Genomic DNA, 19,121 nt, shown 5'->3' on the forward strand with positions numbered 1-19,121 from the left:
AGATGAGGCCATTTACCACCTCTTCTTTCTGAAGTTTTAGATTTGAAATTTTTAGTTTTGTCCTTTAACTCACAGATATCTTTCACTCTATTAGTGAATGAGACCAAAACCCCAAATTATATTTGAAAGTATATATCACATTAAAAACAATGCCTGTTTAGTAAGCAATTCTAAGAGAAAAATAAGTTTCCTTTGTGATTTGGGTGGGTTTAGTAGGTCTCCTTTATATATACATATACCATATCATAGCCAATGTAGTCAAAGTTTAAGTGTACAGAATGGGTTCCAAATTCATTGCAATGTAATCACAGTCTAAACTTTAGCTTGAGGACTAGAAAACACACACACACCCTCACCACCATACCAATTTACATATATATATATGAGCTTTTATACACTTAGAAGTTATGTAACAGTTTTCTATTGTAAACTGTTAAAGTTTTGAAATTTAATCTTGAACTACATGATGCCAAGCCCTGCTATAGGATCAATAACACACTAGATATAGCCTCACAAGCCAAGTTTTATACTTTTCTTGAAGTAACTGAACTTCAAGTTAAAATAAAGTATACAAGCTCTGTTTATAGAGAATCATAAACTTAATATCTAAAGGATATGAATATTGTTAACACTGAGAAAGAGTTATTTCATTGAACCAATTCTAACAACACTAACCTTAATATAATATCTGAAAATATGCCATCAAGGGCAGGCACAGGACACTGTAAGGGAAAGTAATCACATTTCCCAATATCTCCCAATCTTGGCATTGATGTAGTCAGGACTAGAAGTAGGAATACCATCTCTTTCTAGCTATTATATTTACATTTAATTTTTATTATAGTATAGGCTATTTAGGTTCTTCTTAGTTCAGAATTATGTCTGATAATTTCTAGAATATTCTCTAATGTGTTATGAAATGGAATGATCTTATGGCATTAGCATTTTGATTTACAATATGCAATGAAAATGACAGTTAAAAAATAAATATTGAAAAATCCACAGCTCTAAAAATAGTATTTTTTCTTCTTCTAAATGGCTGTATTGTTGATCAAAAAAAAATGGCTGCAGGCTTATTTGCTATCAAGTTTCTCCAAACTAATATTTTCCTTATTGATCACTTTTATGTAAATTGCTACTTGTACAGCCACCTGATTTAATGATTTTGAAATTAGAAAAATAAACATTTGCATGAGATGTATAATGTAACCTCAAAAAATTGCTTTCTCTTTTTAGAACACATTATTTGTTAATATTCCTAGGTAAGCAGCTCTGTAACAGTATACATTTTCAACTGCTCAAGGCTTCTTGAATCATAAGCAATGTGCAGTGAAATGGCTTTTTCCCTTTATTCCTCCCTAGATTTTATGGTCTTCACACAACCAAACCATCTTAGCCATTGATTTTTAAAAGATGTTTATGAAACAATACGCACATCGACAGCAAAATCCACTGGGATTTGTGCTACCCATTGAGTGTAAAGTGCTATGTTTCCATCTTTTCCAAGCGCAAGTTTTCAACTTTTAGCAAAGTGATCCCTTCCACATCTCGTCTACACCTACAACTCTTAAAAGGTACAGAATTAAACATGAGACTCATCTAGGTCTACCTCAGTCTCCCCTAGCTCAGTGGGAGTAAAAGGGAACTGACTGGACAGGAGGGGGTTCTCCATGCCATTTTCCTCACTGATGTGAAGGACAGTGTCTCCGTGCTGTAGGAGGATGGATGTCTCAAGGCCTGTGAAGTCATCAGGGTCTGAGAGTTGAGTAGAGAGGGGGCTATGTGCTGTAGCACCTTGTATTTCTGTGTCCTCCTTCTTTTCTCCTTCTTCAGCTGGGAGGCTTTCACCCTGTGACCAAAAGGATCATAACATCATGGAAATATAGGATGGGTACTAGGGAAAAGGATCAAAGAATGTTTGTTGTACACCTGTAACTGGACAAGGAATCCCAAGGGTGCACCCAGTTTTAGCCTTTGGTATATGTGAGACCTCATATAGGCCCTTCCAACTTTCTAAGCCTCAGTTTTCTAACCTGTTGCATGAGCATAATATTTTGCCCCACTTATCCTGTAGACTGTGAGGATAAAAATGAGACAATGGTATTACAATGCTTTTTAACCATTAAAGACTTTACAAACATATATAGTATATTGCCCCTTAGCTTTCTTTAAACAACCCATGAGAAGAATGTGGGACCTATGGGAATTTAATGATAAAAATCAAAGGCATTTTTATCATTAAATGGGAAAAAGGGACTTCTCTGGTGGCACAGTGGTTAAGAATCCACCTGCCAATGCAGGGGACATGGGTTTGAGCCCTGGTCCAGGAAGATCCCACATGCCGCCGAGCAACTAAACCTGTGTGCCACAACTACTGAGCCTGCTCTCTAGAGCCCATGAGCCACAACTACTGAGCCTGTGTGCCACAACTACTGAAGCCCATGCATGCCTAGAGCCCATGCTCCACAACAAGAGAAGCCACCACAATGAGAAGCCTGCACACCTCAATGAAGAGTAGCCCCTGCTCACCGCAACTAGAGAAAGCCTGCACAGCAACAAAGACCCAACACAACCAAAAATAAATAAATAAGATAAATAAATTTTAAAAAAGCAGGGGGCTTCCCTGGTGGCGCAGTGGTTGAGAGTCTGCCTGGTGATGCAGGGGACATGGGTTCGTGCCCCAGTCCAGGAAGATCCCACATGCCATGGAGTGGCTGGGCCCGTGAGCCATGGCCGCTGAGTCTGCACGTCTGGAGTGTGTGCTCCGCAACGGGAGAGGCCACAACAGTGAGAGGCCCGTGTACCGCAAAAAAAAAAAATAATAATAATAATAATAAAATAAATAAATAAATAAAAATTTTAAAAAAATTTAAAAAGCAGGGAAAAAAATCAAAACCAACAAGAAAGTATCAAAACAACAACGAAAAAGATCAAAACAACAATGAAAAAGATCAAAACAGAAGTTCCTCTCACGGGATTCAGAAGGTTCTATATTTAAAATTTTCATCTAAATTGGTAACTTTATCTATATATTTTTTTGAATTGAACTGTCAATCATGTATTATATACTGGTTTTCAATGGTTATTTTAACTATGAAATGTTTCTTCTTAGGATTTTCATAACAAAGAGTATGAAGATTTCTCTTATGCCTTCTTAAGTAGATGTATTCTTGGCCATATACTTTACAGTTGTTGTTTCTTTATTTTTTTTTCTTTCTTTTTTTTTTTTTTGCTTTATAACAAATTTAGTCAGTTATACATATGTTCCCATATCCCCTCCCTTTTGCGTCTCCCTCCCACCCTCCCTATCCCACCCCTCCAGGCGGTCACAAAGCACCGAACTGATCTCCCTGTGCTATGCGGCTGCTTCCCACTAGCTATCTACCTTACGTTTGGTAGTGTATATATGTCCATGCCGCTCTTTCACTTTGTCACAGCTTACCCTTCCCCCTCCCCATATCCTCAAGTCCATTCTTTTCATGATGACGGGACCAGTGTCTGTCTAACAAAACATTACAGACCCAGACTTAAGTCATATGGATGACATCTGCATATCCCAATGGTTCCCAGACAGAAGTATGCAAGGAGCAAGACTTGCCTGTTTCTCCAGTGCCCTCACCTGCTTGGGAGACAGGCTGTAAAGGTCAGCAACAACAATGGCGGGGGAAGACGTGAGCACTGGTTTGTCCATTCCATCTGGTTTCCTGGATGGGGCTGGGCTGCAGCCCTGTGGCTGGCCTGTGGCAGGAAGCATGTCTGTTGGGGCTCCGGCTGGCTCCGCCTGAGCCTCAATGAAGGTCACAGATCGTTTCTGATCCGCTGTAGGTCAGAAGTAGAGCAGTAAATAGGAATAGGAGGAAAGTAGGTTGGCAGTGCTTAATAATTAGTTTTAACAAGTGTCTCCTAACTTGACTTTTCTTGGTAAAGACATTGCTGGTTTATCAGTAAATGAGAGCATATTAGACTATTATGTATATGTATTGATTTCACCTTCTTACAAAGTCTAGGACTTGGGTACAAAAATCATTTTTGCATAAAATAGCCTTTTCAGGGACTTCCCTGGTGGCACAGCAGTCAAGAATCTGCCTGCCAACATAGGGGACACGGGTTTGAGCCCTGGTCCAGGAAGACCCCACATGCCGTGGAGCAACTAAGCCCATGCGCCACAACTACTGAGCCCACGTGCCACAACTACTGAAGCCCACGCACCTAGGGCCCGTGCTCCACAACAAGAGAAGCCACCACAATGAGAAGCCCACGCACCACAATGAAGAGTAGCCCCCGCTTGCCGCAACTAGAGAAAGCCTGCGTGCAGCAACGAAGACCCAACACAGCCAAAAATAAATAGTAGAAATAAAAAAAATAATTAAAAAAAATTTTTTAAATAGCCTTTTCACATAAATAGTTTTTACGTAAAAACAAAATTGGCATAGATCATTAAGTGAACTTGGTCATTGCTCATAACAACTGCCAACAAGATTTAAAAGTCCCTATTATTCATCATTCCTTTGTCTTCCTGGCTTGGGTAAATGAAACACAACCTTCTATCATCAAATTTCATAGCATTTGTGGTTTACCCTGGACTGTTCCATTTCCTAGGTGCATGAGGGGAGGGATGGAATTGGGAAAGGTGAGCGAAAAAAAGGCACTCAAGTTTCCTGGGAAATTTTGTCCCTTTCCCTAGTGGCTCCCCAAGGTGTGCTTATCTGCATGAGCTCAGTCTCTGCAGGCCTTCCTGGCTGTGTGGCAGGGCAACGTGTCAATGTGTAGTCAGAAGGGACACAGGAGGCCTCACCCGATGGCTTCGTTTTAGGTTGAATGCTCCTGCGGGTGGTTGACAGCCGAGCCCCATGGCGGTTTCTGGGTTCAGTCTGAGTCTTCTGACGTGATAGTAGAGGACGTCTTAGCTAAAGAGAACAGGCAGAAGAAAACTAGCAAGAAGGAACTAACTGCCTGGGAGGAAAGACTGAGCTCAGAGGATTCTGACTATGGTTTGTTCCCTTCTTTGTGGGTCTCTGTGGAGTCTTATGGTTGTTCCTTAACATTCATAGCCAATAAAATAAACTTCTTTCTGCATATTTAAATACAAGTGTGTATTTGATTCTGGCATCCCCTTAGCCACTTCTATCTTAACGATTATTACTCCTTTATATATCCTAAGAACATTAACATAATTTGAAATAGTCACAGTGAGAATTTCAGTGAATTTAAGGATACAAAACTAACAATGATTGCTTATCAATCAGCCTTTGCTCATCTAAAAGCTGTAGCTGAACATATGTTAACTCTCAAGGGGAGGTTGATGAAAAACACCTCAGGTACTGGGAAAATGTCTGGTCTCCAAATCAGTGCTGGGATGCTCCCATCAAAGCAACAGCACAAAGCCTCATTTAGATTTTTATTTAGACAGTAACGTAAAGGAACCCCACCTAGGGAAATTTATAAAGATGATCTTTACTTCGATTTCAGTTTTAAATTGAATTATTAATCTTGAAACGAGGAGGAAAGGATGATTGTCTCTGCCTCTCTACAGAAACAGGCCTTAAATCAACCTTATCACGAATCTTCAGTAGTTTGGCTGGCAAAGGTTTCTGGATAGGGAGCAAATAAAAATATAGGCCCACTTATTTTACCAAGTAATCAGCTTTGCTAATAAGAAATTAAGAGCTAAAAATAGAAGAAGCCCCAAACTCTCCGCTTGCCCAAGCACTCACCATGTTTTAAAGTTGCTCTGTACTGCTTAGTTCAGGTGGGGAGAAGGTAAAATATAGTCTTAATATACATGGGCATTAAAAACCGAGTAGACCTTCCATTTCGCAGGATGACTCTCCTGCCCTTCCAGGGTCTGCTTACCTGCCTCAGGCCCCTCTTCCTCCCCAGCGGCTGCTGACTGTGGAGGTTCTGCTGGCCAGGTTCACTCTGCACACTTGCCACCCTGTTGAGAGCATCAGCAGTGTTAGTGTGCCCTGGAGCAAGCACACAAGACCACTGTCTGGTGGGTGTTAGTCAAAATCACTTACAGGAAACAGTCACTTCAAAGATACCATTATCTTTGAAGGAAGGTTGGGAAAGAATCCCCGGGATGGGAGTTTTCAAAGGTTTAGGAGGGAAGACGAGGCCTCGTAGCCCCAAGCTGCCAAAATTGAGATTCTGTTTTCAATCACTGATGCCAGATCTATCATTCAGCAAAACATCACACCCCTGGTTTTGAAGCCACCAAAAGGCTTAAGATGTTATATGCTAATCTCAATTTTTTTTTTCAAGGGTAAGGAGAAATGTGGTGACGAACAAACATGTACAACTCTATCACATGGATGGGAACAACTTTTAAAAATTTTCAGTTTAAATGAAAATAAGATGAACGAATATCAAACACATCAGACACAGAATCCATTTGGGTGAAGCGTCACATTCAACACATGTTTGCAGCCTGAAGTCTCTGTGACTGAGTAAACGAATAGTCACATGGATAGACAATTAAATGTCTTGTAAAAACGATTTTTGATTTAAAAGGCTGGCAAAGTAATTAAGCTGTCATTACAACTTAGAGGTTTAATATCGAATAGCTGCACCCAAACATAATACACAATTTATAAAAGCAACAACCTGCTCCCCCCAAATTTACTGTGTATGTGTCTTTTTTATATGCAAAAATGACTGCTGGCAGTGGTCCCTATTTTAGTGTTGGGTGAAGCTGAAAACACTGTCATGGACCCATGATCCTTTTTCATTCTGCATGCATGTATAATAGGAATTTATAATGAGAGTGGAGGTGAAAAAAAGAAATGTATTGTGCCCCAGAGAACACTGTAATCCTGTGGATGATGCCAATGTGATTATTTGGTTAATGGGTAAATTAATTTCTGCTTTGCCTTTGCAAAAGGAGAGTCATCTGCAAATAGTTTTGACAGTAAAATATTCCACAGAGGAATGCAGAGTCAGCAACTGTCCATGAAAAGGAAAGACTGTATGCATTCATTCCTATTTTAAAAGAATGAGCTACCTAAATACAGTCTCCGTGCAGGTGGCAGGATGGACAATCAGACATTTCCCCTGTTTTATTAACAACTAGTTAATCATCACATGGTTGACACAGTCACATGTGTCATTTTTTAAAAGTCTTACTCACACTTCCACTAGAAGAGAATCAATGATTCCCAAATGGAGTTTATCATAGTTCTTCTGAAATAAGCATGTAATTATATTGTAATTAGACCATTTGGGATACACAATGCAAAATTCCATAAAGAGTTTTAAAAACAGATGTTTTTTAAACTTTCTTGTTCTCCTGAATATCAAGTTCAAAAGATCACTGTATCTTATTTTTATACATATATGGCCTTGTACCACAGATGATCTTTCTATGAAGATCGAAAATTACCCCAAAGGAACAGCGCAATAAATTCTGATAAGCAATCCAGACTAAGTTGCTGGCATGTTTGAAATGACATCTCCTTATTAATTATACATTTTAACGTGTCTTAAATTGGAAAGAGTATTCAATTACCATATGCACAAAAGTAGAAACAAGTTTCTCCCAAATACCAAGCAAAGCTTTCACTGGAATGGATTCTTCATTGACATCTAAATGTTACCTCAGTTCCCTTGGCCGTAAAGGGAGGTTAATACTTACCACCTACCTCCCATTAAGGTAGAGAAAAGAAGTTAGTTGATGTAAAATGATTTGAATATGAAAAGTGATGTAACAGTATGCTTCCTTGTTTTACACTTGCAATGAATTTATTGCTTCTAGACCACTAGAAGGAAGTAGGTAATAAAATGTCTTAAAAATATTTGGGCAGAGAAAATGAAATAGAGGCAGTCCGCTTGTCTCATTTTATTCAGTAATCTGAGATTGTGAGAAAAAAATGGTGCAAGAAAAGAAATACACATCTCTCAGGGAGTGTTAAATGTCAAAACAATGGTAATTTCATCATGATTATTCCAAGGGAGGATCAAAAGCATCAAAATTTTCTCTATGGATAGAGAGGCTTATATCTAAGAAATGGATCAAGTTTATAGCTTTAGTAATTAGCTGTTCTATGTCAATGATATAATATTTCATCAATGGAATGCACATATAAATGATTAAATTATAGGATGTGTCCTTGGAAATACAGCTCAGTTAATATATATATATTCTCCCTGAGAATGTGATGCTAACATGTTTATATTTGGAACATCAAAGTCTGGCTTAACTGCATGCAGAGGATATGTTAATAATAAACAGCCAGAGAAATTAATAACTGAAGTTATTTATGCAGAAGTAATTTCGGGTCTATATCAAATTAGAGTTGCATATAAAAAGTGGTCTCAATTTACCTTCTCCCTACATCATGTAGTATTTCCATCATGTGTAGGATTTGTGATGTGTGGACCATCAGGTGTGCAATATAACACCAACCAGAAGACCATGATGTTTGCCTGAAGCATCTCTCTGGGGAGAACTGATTCCCTAAAAATGTGAATCTTGGGAATAAGAATGGCTGATTTCCACTGTTTTGCCAAATAAAAAGGCAAAACCATAAGTATAAAAGCAAATAAAACTTTCTAAATGGAAGTTAAAATCATCCTTTGTATTTTTGAGTCACTACACAACATTAGTATGGCAAACGATCTGGATTTTAGAGAAGTAAATATACTTGGGTCTTGGCAGAACTGATGTGACTCAACCTTCTGGAAAAACCAAAAACACCTTACTCAAAATGCAAGGAAGTAATTTACAAGCTAGGGAAATTTAGACAATGTTAGAAGACAATTCGGGCACAAATGACCTCTTTCTTCTTTCAGCATGAAGACTTGGATTGGAGTGTATAAACACATAGGTATCTCCTAATGGAATATATAACTAATGGTATTTCTTAAAGGATAGGGGAACAAAGGGCCATTCAGTAATACAACAAAAATTTATATCACTCATCTCAAAGTACAAAAAAAGTGTATTTCAATCTAGAAATAGATTTCATAAATAAAAATTTTAAGTAGAAGTACTGGGTGAGACGAGTATAGAGAAAATGAATTTGTATTTTCATGGCTTTTATCTGTACTTTTAGTTTCAATTTTAATATGGCTAGAGAAATCTGTAGGAGGAGTACAAAGCACACAGTGTAGCCATTTTCCCTGAGTGCTTGCTTGCCTTGGGATGGGAATGCATAAAGCCAGCGCTGAAGGAGCCATAAAGCATTTATAGAGTACAGAGACATAAACAGTGGACAAAATCCTACTCTTCCCTTTCCCAGTAAAAGATTATTGTTTAAAATTTACTTAGCCTCCACAACATCCAAGAAAATGTATTTTAAATGCCACAGAATTTAGAGATTAGGGACTGGAATCAGATAAAAAGGGGGAATAATCTGGATCTCAGTTATCCTATAAGAACTGGTTTAGCATTGGCAAAGTACACTTCTCTGGGTATCACAACACACATTTTCTTAGCTATTAATTCTCAGCTACATAAAAAGTTTGTTTTAATCTTTTGTTTGTAATTTAGGAGTACTTGCCAAGTTTGCATACTTTGAAAATGTGGATGATCATGAGATGGATAGGTTATTTTTATTTTGTTTCACCCAGACTGTATATCTTGTTCAAACTTGAGCCACATTCTTATTTTCCACTGCAATTAAAATTACCCTTACAGAATCAAATAGCATTGTAATCTCTTTTTTTTTTAAAGCTAGATTTGGTTGTCAGTTCCTGCCTTTCAAAATGTTCTAACGTGTCCAAACAAAATTTAACTCTCAAGTATAAACTTCTAGGCTTAAGTGCTTGAATAACTTTTTGTATGTCTATATTCTTCTGGAGAGAAAATATGGTCCATGGTGTGTGTACTTGGGGGTGGGTACAGGGAGGGAAGAACTACGATGAAGTTTCTGTACTTCTAAGAGCAACATTGTTAAAGAAGAGAATTCTTCCATGAAATATTACTGTAGTTTATTAATTTCCAAAAGACAAAATTTTTTCTCAGCATAGTGATTCTAACAGGCTTATACTTCTTGCCATGAATCTTTATAAGAAAACAGTTAGCACAGGTTAAAGAAAAATCCTAGAAGAAATTTTCTGAAGGTCTGCAAAATTTTTATTGGTTTCCACCTATTCATCAGGTTATACTATTATCCTGGTCTCTTCCTCATTTAGCCCTCACACCAACTTGCCCATTTTGCCTAAAACAAGTGCTCTTTCAAAAGCAAATCCCCAGAAAGTTTATCAAAATGTGGGGTTGGGAGGAGGAACAGGATTTATTACTTTCCGTTAGGCATGCTTGCTTGCTGATGTTCTTTAAGCTTCGGAGTCAGGTTTTCCTTAGGATTACTTTGGGTGTCTTTTAGGTCCTGAGTGCTCAGGTATGTGTTAAATGTAATTTACATTGTTAATGTCTTACTGCTTCTTTAGGATGGATGTTAAGAGTCTGCAGCACAAAGAAGTTTCATGCCAAAAATAAGAAAGCCTGGAAACCAAATATAAAAAATATATATCCTATTTTATAAACCCACCTCTTAGTAAATGCCAAAAGTTCCTCTCCTCCAAAGAGAACTTGGTGACATGATGGAATTCAAGAGATATGATTTGCAGTGTATGGCAAAGGTGGACGTGCTACGGCTGTTGGAACGCCTCTGCATTTACAGAATTATTTAGAATCCAAAGTGAGTGCCTCATTTTCTGGTTTCTTAATGACCACAAATGAATCCAGGTGACTGACGCCCAGATCTAAAACACACCAGTTACAGGAGTAACAGATCAACAACAGTTGACCTAAAACAGTCATCAGTGTCCTCCCATGAGCGACTAATTCAACTGTAGATAAAACCTATAGCTTTGGCTCTGAACCACCCTCAGATAGCAAGAACTTTGGGTTTATTCCTATCAACACTGGGCCCAGAGCAGATTGGATTGGTTTAGACAACTCCAGATCAGTCATTTGAACCCTTAAGCCTGCCAGAGAGGGCCAAGTCCTTGGGAGAATTTATAAAAATCAACTCAAACTCCTGCCTTCTCTCACCAACCCCAGACTAGCATTTTACTCAGCAAGAATAGAATTTGGCCTAATTAGAAAAGACCTGGGACAAAGTTAGCCAAATGGAAGTCTGATTTAATACTTTCCACCCTCAACAGGACATTGAAATCATCTTCCTAACTAGGTTCTCCTGTCTTGTATGTAATATTCAGCATTAAACAAATGAATGCTTTGAAACCAGTGGTCCCGGTGCTAGGCTTGGTTCAGAGCTCTTCCAACACTGTGAACAATGAAGGGAAACCTCCCTAAGGACTGCTCCATTCTTCCTCATCCCCAAAGCTGTCCGTAATGGAATTAAGCCTGCACTCTGCAGCACTTCCACATTTACCACCAATAAGAGACTGACCTGTCCAGGCAGGGGCTCGCAAACACAAATGAATGTCATGAATTATGGGGCCAGTTAAAAAAAAGATACACCGGATGATGGAATAAATTTCCCATTTTCAATTGTGGAAGAAAATGTGAAATCTGAACAAGATGCAAAGAAAACAAAGGACAACCTTTCACAGGAACGGCCTCTCAACATTTCCTCGTCTTTGTGATAAAGCAATAAACACGGGTACAACTCACTATATAATGCAAACCTGAAAGGGAATATTTTATCTTGAGATGGAACAAAGGCACTCTTATCATGAACAAGAAGCATTACCCCTAATGAGGATTAGTTGAGAGGTGTGAATCAACAGCACAAAATTAGGAATGTTTGCCGTGGTTTAACTGAGTGTTAAAGGTGCAGTCCCCCTTTCTGAAGCTTTAAACCAATAGCTAAGCCATTATATTGTTTGCATCGTAAGACTTCTCTCACCAAGAAATGTTTGTGTCTGATATTTCATGGCAAATTTGGTGGTCGTCTTCGTCGTGGGACAGACATTCTTTATGTAAATGTTGTTTGAACAAGCTACTATAATAGCCTGTCATGCTGCATGCATCAAAGAGAGGGAATTATATAAATCGTACTGACATTGGTACTCTTATTATAGCATCACTGTTTTCTTATCATCCATGGTATTAGCTGAAAGACCTGTCTGGACTGAGGCTTCCTAATGATGGGGAGTTGTATTAAAAGGCTTCTGAAAAAAAATGTTTCTTAAGGAATATCAGCATGGGAGAAAATGATTAGGTGGGATAAATTTAACATTTTGCATATCAAACTCCTGAGACAGTCCATGGGTAAGCCCCTAGGAGAACTCCAGGAAGTTTTTTTTTTTTTTTTTAAAGTTAACTTTTTAAACCATCTCTGATTGAGCTCTGAAGCTGAAAATAAAGGAGGCTACACCTTTGACTTCCAGGCTCGTGTGTTTATGAGCAACAAAGGGCAAGGAATGGAAATTGATATCAAGACGGGGCGAGAGGAGACAGAGAGACAGAGGAGACAGGGAACAGCTTGTTTTCCAGCACAGACACCAATACACGGTAGCGTTGACACTGTACCTAGAGAGGCTGCCCTCGGCGGCCAGGCCCTGGGAGTCATCGAGGACATTAGGTTCACTGCAGGAGGGGTAGGGAGATGAAGCATTTAGGGAAAGAAAATGCCAACAAATAAAAGAAAAAGAAAAAAAACATGCACTCTTCTGCTTCCAAGAACCAAAAATAAATAAATAAATTTAACAGAATAAGGAAGGAAAAGGAGACAGTCAACCATTTCACCTTGTGCTGGGTTTGTCAAGACCTAGGACTCAAGGCAACGGGGAGGAGGGGCTTTGGGTGGATACGACTCTCAGAGGAGTGAGTGATCTATTTATTGGTCAAGAGTTGGGACTTAAAACGAGCTCCGAATGGACATGGGGTCTCTGGAACGCACTGCAGAACGAATCTGTAGAAGACAAAACTATCATTCCTTTGGTAACCATCTGGTTGGGTGGTTATGATTTTTCACCTGTCATATGTACAGATGTTTCATTGATTAGGATCCTGCTTCTTTCTTGTGTGTTATGACATGATCACACAGAAACCACTTACCATGAACTGCCACAACCCAACTCTTGGAACTGATGCCATTAAGAAAAGCAAAGAAAGAACCCAACTTCACCTGCTAATTTTGCAGTGAAAATGCAAGTAAACAAATGGAAGGAAGATAACCCTGGAAAATTCACATGGAACTCGCATTTACGTCCTCACTCCATCCTCTAGTGACTGAATTGTAAATGTCAAAAGAAGAAACCTGTCAGGTTGGTGAAAGAATAATTAAACAGTTTATCGATTTATTTGGATCACACTGATTTGGGAATCTGTGAACAGAAACTGCATTATACTTTCTCTCCCTTTCCTTCAGTGCCTAGCATTGAGCTAAGTACTCATGAGGCACTCAATAAATAGTTGTTAAAATGGATGGAATTAAACAATTTAGAAAATTGGAGTGCCTGCCTCTAGAGAATTGTTGTTCACCTAATTGTATACTGTAAAAATAGCAACCATCCCCAGAAAGAGGCTTTCCCTAACACACAGAGACATAATTACCTTCCTTAGCCCAGAGGGTTTAACTATATTATTTTTCTGGATTTCTAGTATATCCGTAATAGAACAAATTTTCTCCCCAGAAATGAGATAATTCCTTAATGGATATGTACAAAGGGAATTGCTGGCCTAGTTATTTTAGGTAAATAACCAAAAAACTCTTTACTTAAAATTCCCTGATTTAAACTTTTAGACAGACTGCTAGATAGTTTTCGTTTATTCTTGGTAGAAGTTTGCACATTTCTAGCAATTAAAAATAAATCACTACTTACCAGTATTAACTGCTTGTATGACTTTACATCATTTTTTGGATATTTTATAGTTTGGCTCTGATTTTGTTCATATATTTTATTTATAAGACTTCCTTTTCAAAGATAAATTACCAAATGGTAGGTAAAGCAATCTCTTACAATGATAGTAATCCTTATATACTACCAATTTTTATAATAACTCAGTAGTACATAAATAATGCTTTCTTTTTAAGTATGCAATTTACTTATTAATCTTTTATCATTTCCCCCTATTTTTTGAATATTCTCCAAAGTTTGGCTTTATTTCACAAATTTTATTTCATCTGTACAGTTCAGGAATGATTTGCTAAAGGATATAGGTCTAGGGTAATTATTTCTGCATGTAAACTAATTTTATCTGAGCATCAGAATGTGCCCTGATTGTTCTTATTCTCCATGTATAAGTTATACCACAATGACTCTATAGGTAATAAGAATAAACAACAAACTAGATAAAAACACATAAGACTGATTCTTTGAAAGAATTCAGTTTCTGAAGTAAAAATACTACCTCTGAAATAGATAATGTTTTATTTCTTATGTCAGATCATTTCCTATATAACCATATATATGGTAAACTATATATATAAAGTTTTAAGTCTATATTCTTAGAGGGCAGAGAACACCAAAGAAAATGTTTTAAAGAGTTTAGCTATGGAAACATAAAACTCTCTAGGTAGAGAAGTTACCTTAAAGACCAACTTTAGCTAACCTCTCATTTCACAGAGGAGAAAACAGTGGGCTCCTGTTAAATGACCTGCCCAACGTCACACACAGTGGCACAGGTCTTTTTCTGCTTGGTTAAGCATCACTACCTCCAACTAAATACTGACGATACACCAGAAGTCTAAACTACCACATATATCAAGCTAGTCCTATACACTTGCCAGGTACTCATTATTAGCTTAGCTGATGTTATAGCTGAAATACAAGAATGTCATCTGAAAGAAGACCATGAAAGAAGACCATATATCTGTTTATAGAAAAATTTTAAGGAGAAACAATGTTTGGATCAGAAATTGAGATCCCTTCTACTGGCCTGGCTTAGAAAACTCTCCACAAGTTGTTGCCTGTGCAACCCTCGTTGAAAAGTTGTTTGAATGGTCTACTTAACAACATTGATTGTTTGCTTCTCTTTAGTCCTTTTTTAGAATAACAGGAGTGAGTTTTCAGAATTTCTACCTTTGCCCCTAAAGGCAGAGTATAACATATCTGTGGCTCTTTACCTTTGGCTGGGTAACATGCCCACCTCAGCCTGAGGTGCAGACATGCTGGAGACATGGCTGGAGAACCGCCTCCTTCCAATGGCACTCAGGAGGTAAGCTTCTTGTTCACTTACCACACTGGGCATGCTGACAGAGTCATCTGAAAGGGCCAGAGAAGGGAGTGTTAGGAAACTGGGATGTGGACCAGAAAACCCAGACCAGCTTTGTACTTGGGTTCCATCCTTGGCTTGTATGCAAACTTAGGGCAGTATCTAAAGCTAAATTATCATTCATCCCTTTGTACAGATTCAAAACTAAGACCTTTGGGGCCTTAAGAAACATCTTCACTATTTTTATAAAACCAGAGACTTTAACAGCTGAGCCTCTAGGGTTACTGAACAGTGTCATTTTGAGAATATGAACAGAACTTTGAGTTAAAGTGACTGGTTACTTCATTTGGGTGAGGGAAACAGCTTCAGTAAAACTTCATGAATGTATCTCCATCTTGAAAAAAAAAAAAGACCTTTGGGGGCTTGGTTCTTAATCTGCATAAAGGGATGAAGGATAATTCTTCCCATCTACACATCTCCCACCCTCAAACAGCCTTCATGAAATATATGTAAACTTTTTGTCCATTTCTACAAGTAGGTTAATCTGCAAATTAAAGATTTCAGAAAAGCTAGAATATAATTTTTAAACATTACAGAAATAGTTCAGTAAGGGACTTTGTTATTGAACAAATCAAGCATTTTTGACATTCAAACTCTACATTCAGTACATTTCATGATTTTTAGACTGTTGAGGGAAAGACTATTTCAGGTATTTTTTGGAAAAATATTTAAAAACCTATAAAGTTCAGAAACAAGTGCTTATTTTAACCTAAATTTAAAGTTTGAAGCAATCTTGCTTTCTCCATAGAAGTTGAAATTAATGTATTCAAATCCATATGAAAATTAACTTTAGCACAATATTTGTGACAAGGAGACCTCATTCTAAGTGAGCAAATATTGTTTGTAACTGAACAGAAAACACATCTTGACTGATATAGAATTTTGGTGAACTTATGCTACCATGTAAGGTTGTCTGACATCATTTATTTAAAATATCCCAAGTGGTCATATTTCTAGTGAAATTTATTTCAAACCAAAGAGGTGAATAAGAAAAGTGCTAAAAATTTTAATTTGCTATATAACTGACTTGAAGTTGATTCTTGTTATAGAATGGTATTTCCTTTTTAGATGTGTTCATAGAGAAGAGAATAATCAAATGTGCCCTAAAAAACATGAAAAAAATGTGGTAGGGTAGATTGAGCTATTTCTACTAAGACCTTTCTGAAATTCCATTGACTTTTTTCCCTCTTATCCAAACTCATATATCACTTAACACTTACTCCTTTGATATTTGTTTGGTGATTAATCATGTGCTGTGTCATTCACTCTTTTTTTTTTAAGACTTTTTTGATGTGGATCATTTTTAAAGTCTTTATTGAATTTGTTACAATATTGCTTCTGTTTTTTTTTTTTTTTTTGCGGTACACGGGACTCTCACTGTTGTGGCCTCTCCTGTTGCGGAGCACAGGCGCCGGACGCGCAGGCTCAGTGGCCATCGCTCACGGGCCTAGCCGCTCCGTGGCATGCGGGATCTTCCCGGACCGGGGCACGAACCCGTGTCCCCTGCATCGGCAGGCGGACTCTCAACCACTGCGCCACCAGGGAAGCCCTGCTTCTGTTTTATGATTTGGTTTTTTTGACCATGAGGCATGTGGGATTTTAGCTCCCTGACCAGGGATTGAACCCACATCCCCTGCATTGGAAGGCGAAGTCTTAACCACTGGACCACCAGGGAAGTCCCTCATTTACACTTCTGTTAAGTGTTCTTTATCAAAAATGTCTGTCCTCTCTTCTACAAGACTATATGTAAGATTTTAGAGAGCAGAGAATATATCTTTCTCATCCTTTCTTATTCCTCATCTTGTTCCTGCTAGGTCTTAATACAGGTTTGATGATTGAATGGAAAAATTTTTTAATTCAAAGGTGTCAACGCTCTAGCTTTCATACCCCACCTTATAAATTAATACACACCCACATCACAATCACACCACATTGTGTGTTAGCAACCCTGTTGTCATTGGATGGTTGTGATGTTTGAGAGCAGAGATATTAGCAAAAACTTGCATACTTGTAAGTGTATGAGTGTTGGCCTTTGGTCATTGCTATCTCTGTTTGTGTCTTCTCTACTTTTCTTCTCTACTTCCTTCCTACTGGCTTGGTCATCCTCTAATTCATAAGGTTACTTGCAAAATATATTTAGCTCTATTAAAGAGAGGTTGTTATCATATTCCATATTTAAACATTTTTCTGGGAGAGACTACTTCAACCGTTAAAGAAAAATAGATATTACTTTAAGTTCTGCACTATTACTAGGACTTATATTGAATATTCGAACTGCTGATCCTTATTTCTCTCTTTTTTTTTTTTTTCCGGTACGCGGGCCTCTCACTGTTGTGGCCTCTCCCGTTGCGGAGCACAGGCTCCGGACGCGCAGGCCCAGCGGCCATGGCTCACGGGCCCAGCCGCTCCGCGGCATGTAGGATCTTCCCGGACCGGGACACGAACCCATGTCCCCTGCATCGGCAGGCGGACTCTCAACCACTGCACCACCAGGGAAGCCCTCTCATTTTTTTTTTTTTGGTCAAGGTCTGTCATGATTTCCCTAATTATAATTTTAGGATTATTTCCATGAGCAATGATTTCAAAACAAATATGTCTGTAGGTCTGGTGCAGAACAGTATGATTATCACTTTGTTATCTACTTAACCCTGAAACTAAATCTGGAAATATTACTGATGTGTGTTTTTAAAAAAATTTTTTTTTAATTAATGAATATTTATTTTTGGCTGCCCTGGGTCTTTGTTGCTGCACGCCGGCTTTTCTCTAGTTGCTGCGAGCGGGACTACTCTTTGTTGCGATTCGCAGGCTTCTCATCGGGTGGCTTCTCTTGTTGCAGAGCACAGGCTCTAGGCACGTGGGCTTCAGTAATTGTGGCACTCGGGCTCAGTAGTTGTGGCTCACGGGCTCTAGAGCGCAGGCTCAGTAGTTGTGGCACACGGGCTTAGTTGCTCGGCAGCATTTGGGATTTTCCAGGACCAGGGCTCGAACCCGTGTCCCCTGAACTGGCAGGCAGATTCTTAACCACTGCACCACCAGGGAAGTCCACTGATGCGTGCTTTGACAAAGCAGTTATTTCTTTCCTTCTCCTACACATCCAACTGTAGTAGGGTATTAAAATACTTTCATTCATCTTAATTAAAATTCTAACCTCAACTCTATTTAATTTAGTTCAGAGTGAAGCTTTTTTAAAAAAATGTATTTATTTATTTTTGACTGTGTTGGGTCTTCGTTGCTGCACACGGGTTTTTTCTGGTTGTGGTGAGCGGGGGCTACTCTTTGTTGCAGTGTGCGGGCTTCTCCTTGCAGTGGCTTCTCTTGTTGCAGAGCATGGGCTCTAGGCACACGGGGTTCGGTAGTTGCAGCACGTAGGCTCAGTAGTTGTGGCTCGCAGGCTCTAGAGCACAGGCTCAGTCGTTGTGGCACACGGGCTTAGTTGCTCCGTGGCATGTGGGATTTTCCCTGACCTGGGCTCGAACCCGTGTCCCCTGAATTGGCAGGCAGATTCTTAACCACTGCGCCACCAGGGACGTCCCAGAGTGTGGCTTTTTGTTGTTGTTTGGTACAGAGGGGCTCTGAGTGAAGATCTAGATTTTGTTTTCATAAGGCATTGACAGTACACTTTGCTCTAAATGTTGTATCAGAGTGTCTTTGAAACACAACTGGAAGATAATCAATACAGTTAAAAAAACATTTAATGACAGGGGTATTTATGAAAACTTTCACCTTTTACTTTTTAAAACTATTATGCATATATATGGAAGCGTGTTCTTAACTGGATTTTCCCTCATTTCACCAAATCTTTAGAAGCTCCTGGCTGCCTCAGTTACTGGGGATACTCTTAGCTCAAATTGGGTTGTATGCCCTCAAGACAGTGTGCTGTTTTACACTCTAGAAAATATAGCTGGCTGGTCTTTTCTGAGTCATAAGCATATGTAGTGCTCACTTTTCCTTGCCCAATCGGGTCATGTAAGTACTGACTGACCTTCTAAGC

The 19,121-nt window shown here is 38.7% G+C and overlaps 1 protein-coding gene across 5 annotated transcripts in view; it reads right to left on the minus strand.

Moving 5' to 3' along the window:
- Window positions 1-1,582: 1,582 nt before the first annotated feature.
- The window catches only part of UNC80 (unc-80 homolog, NALCN channel complex subunit), a gene marked incomplete at both ends in the record, with an annotated part of 239,774 nt that continues 222,235 nt past the window's right edge, over window positions 1,583-19,121 (minus strand). For 4 of the 5 annotated variants that reach the window (XM_079710606.1, XM_079710605.1, XM_079710607.1 and 1 more), the window contains 6 exons: window positions 1,583-1,849; window positions 3,620-3,819; window positions 4,796-4,907; window positions 5,854-5,935; window positions 12,443-12,499; window positions 14,982-15,120. In XM_079710606.1, coding sequence (XP_079566732.1) covers window positions 1,583-1,849; window positions 3,620-3,819; window positions 4,796-4,907; window positions 5,854-5,935; window positions 12,443-12,499; window positions 14,982-15,120 — 857 coding nt within the window. The remainder of the gene's footprint in view (window positions 1,850-3,619; window positions 3,820-4,795; window positions 4,908-5,853; window positions 5,936-12,442; window positions 12,500-14,981; window positions 15,121-19,121) is intronic. The other variant, XM_079710608.1, reaches the window with a different exon arrangement.

This window comes from Hyperoodon ampullatus (assembly GCF_949752795.1).
Source record: "Hyperoodon ampullatus genome assembly, chromosome: 8".
In the NCBI taxonomy this organism is placed as follows: domain Eukaryota; kingdom Metazoa; phylum Chordata; class Mammalia; order Artiodactyla; family Ziphiidae; genus Hyperoodon; species Hyperoodon ampullatus.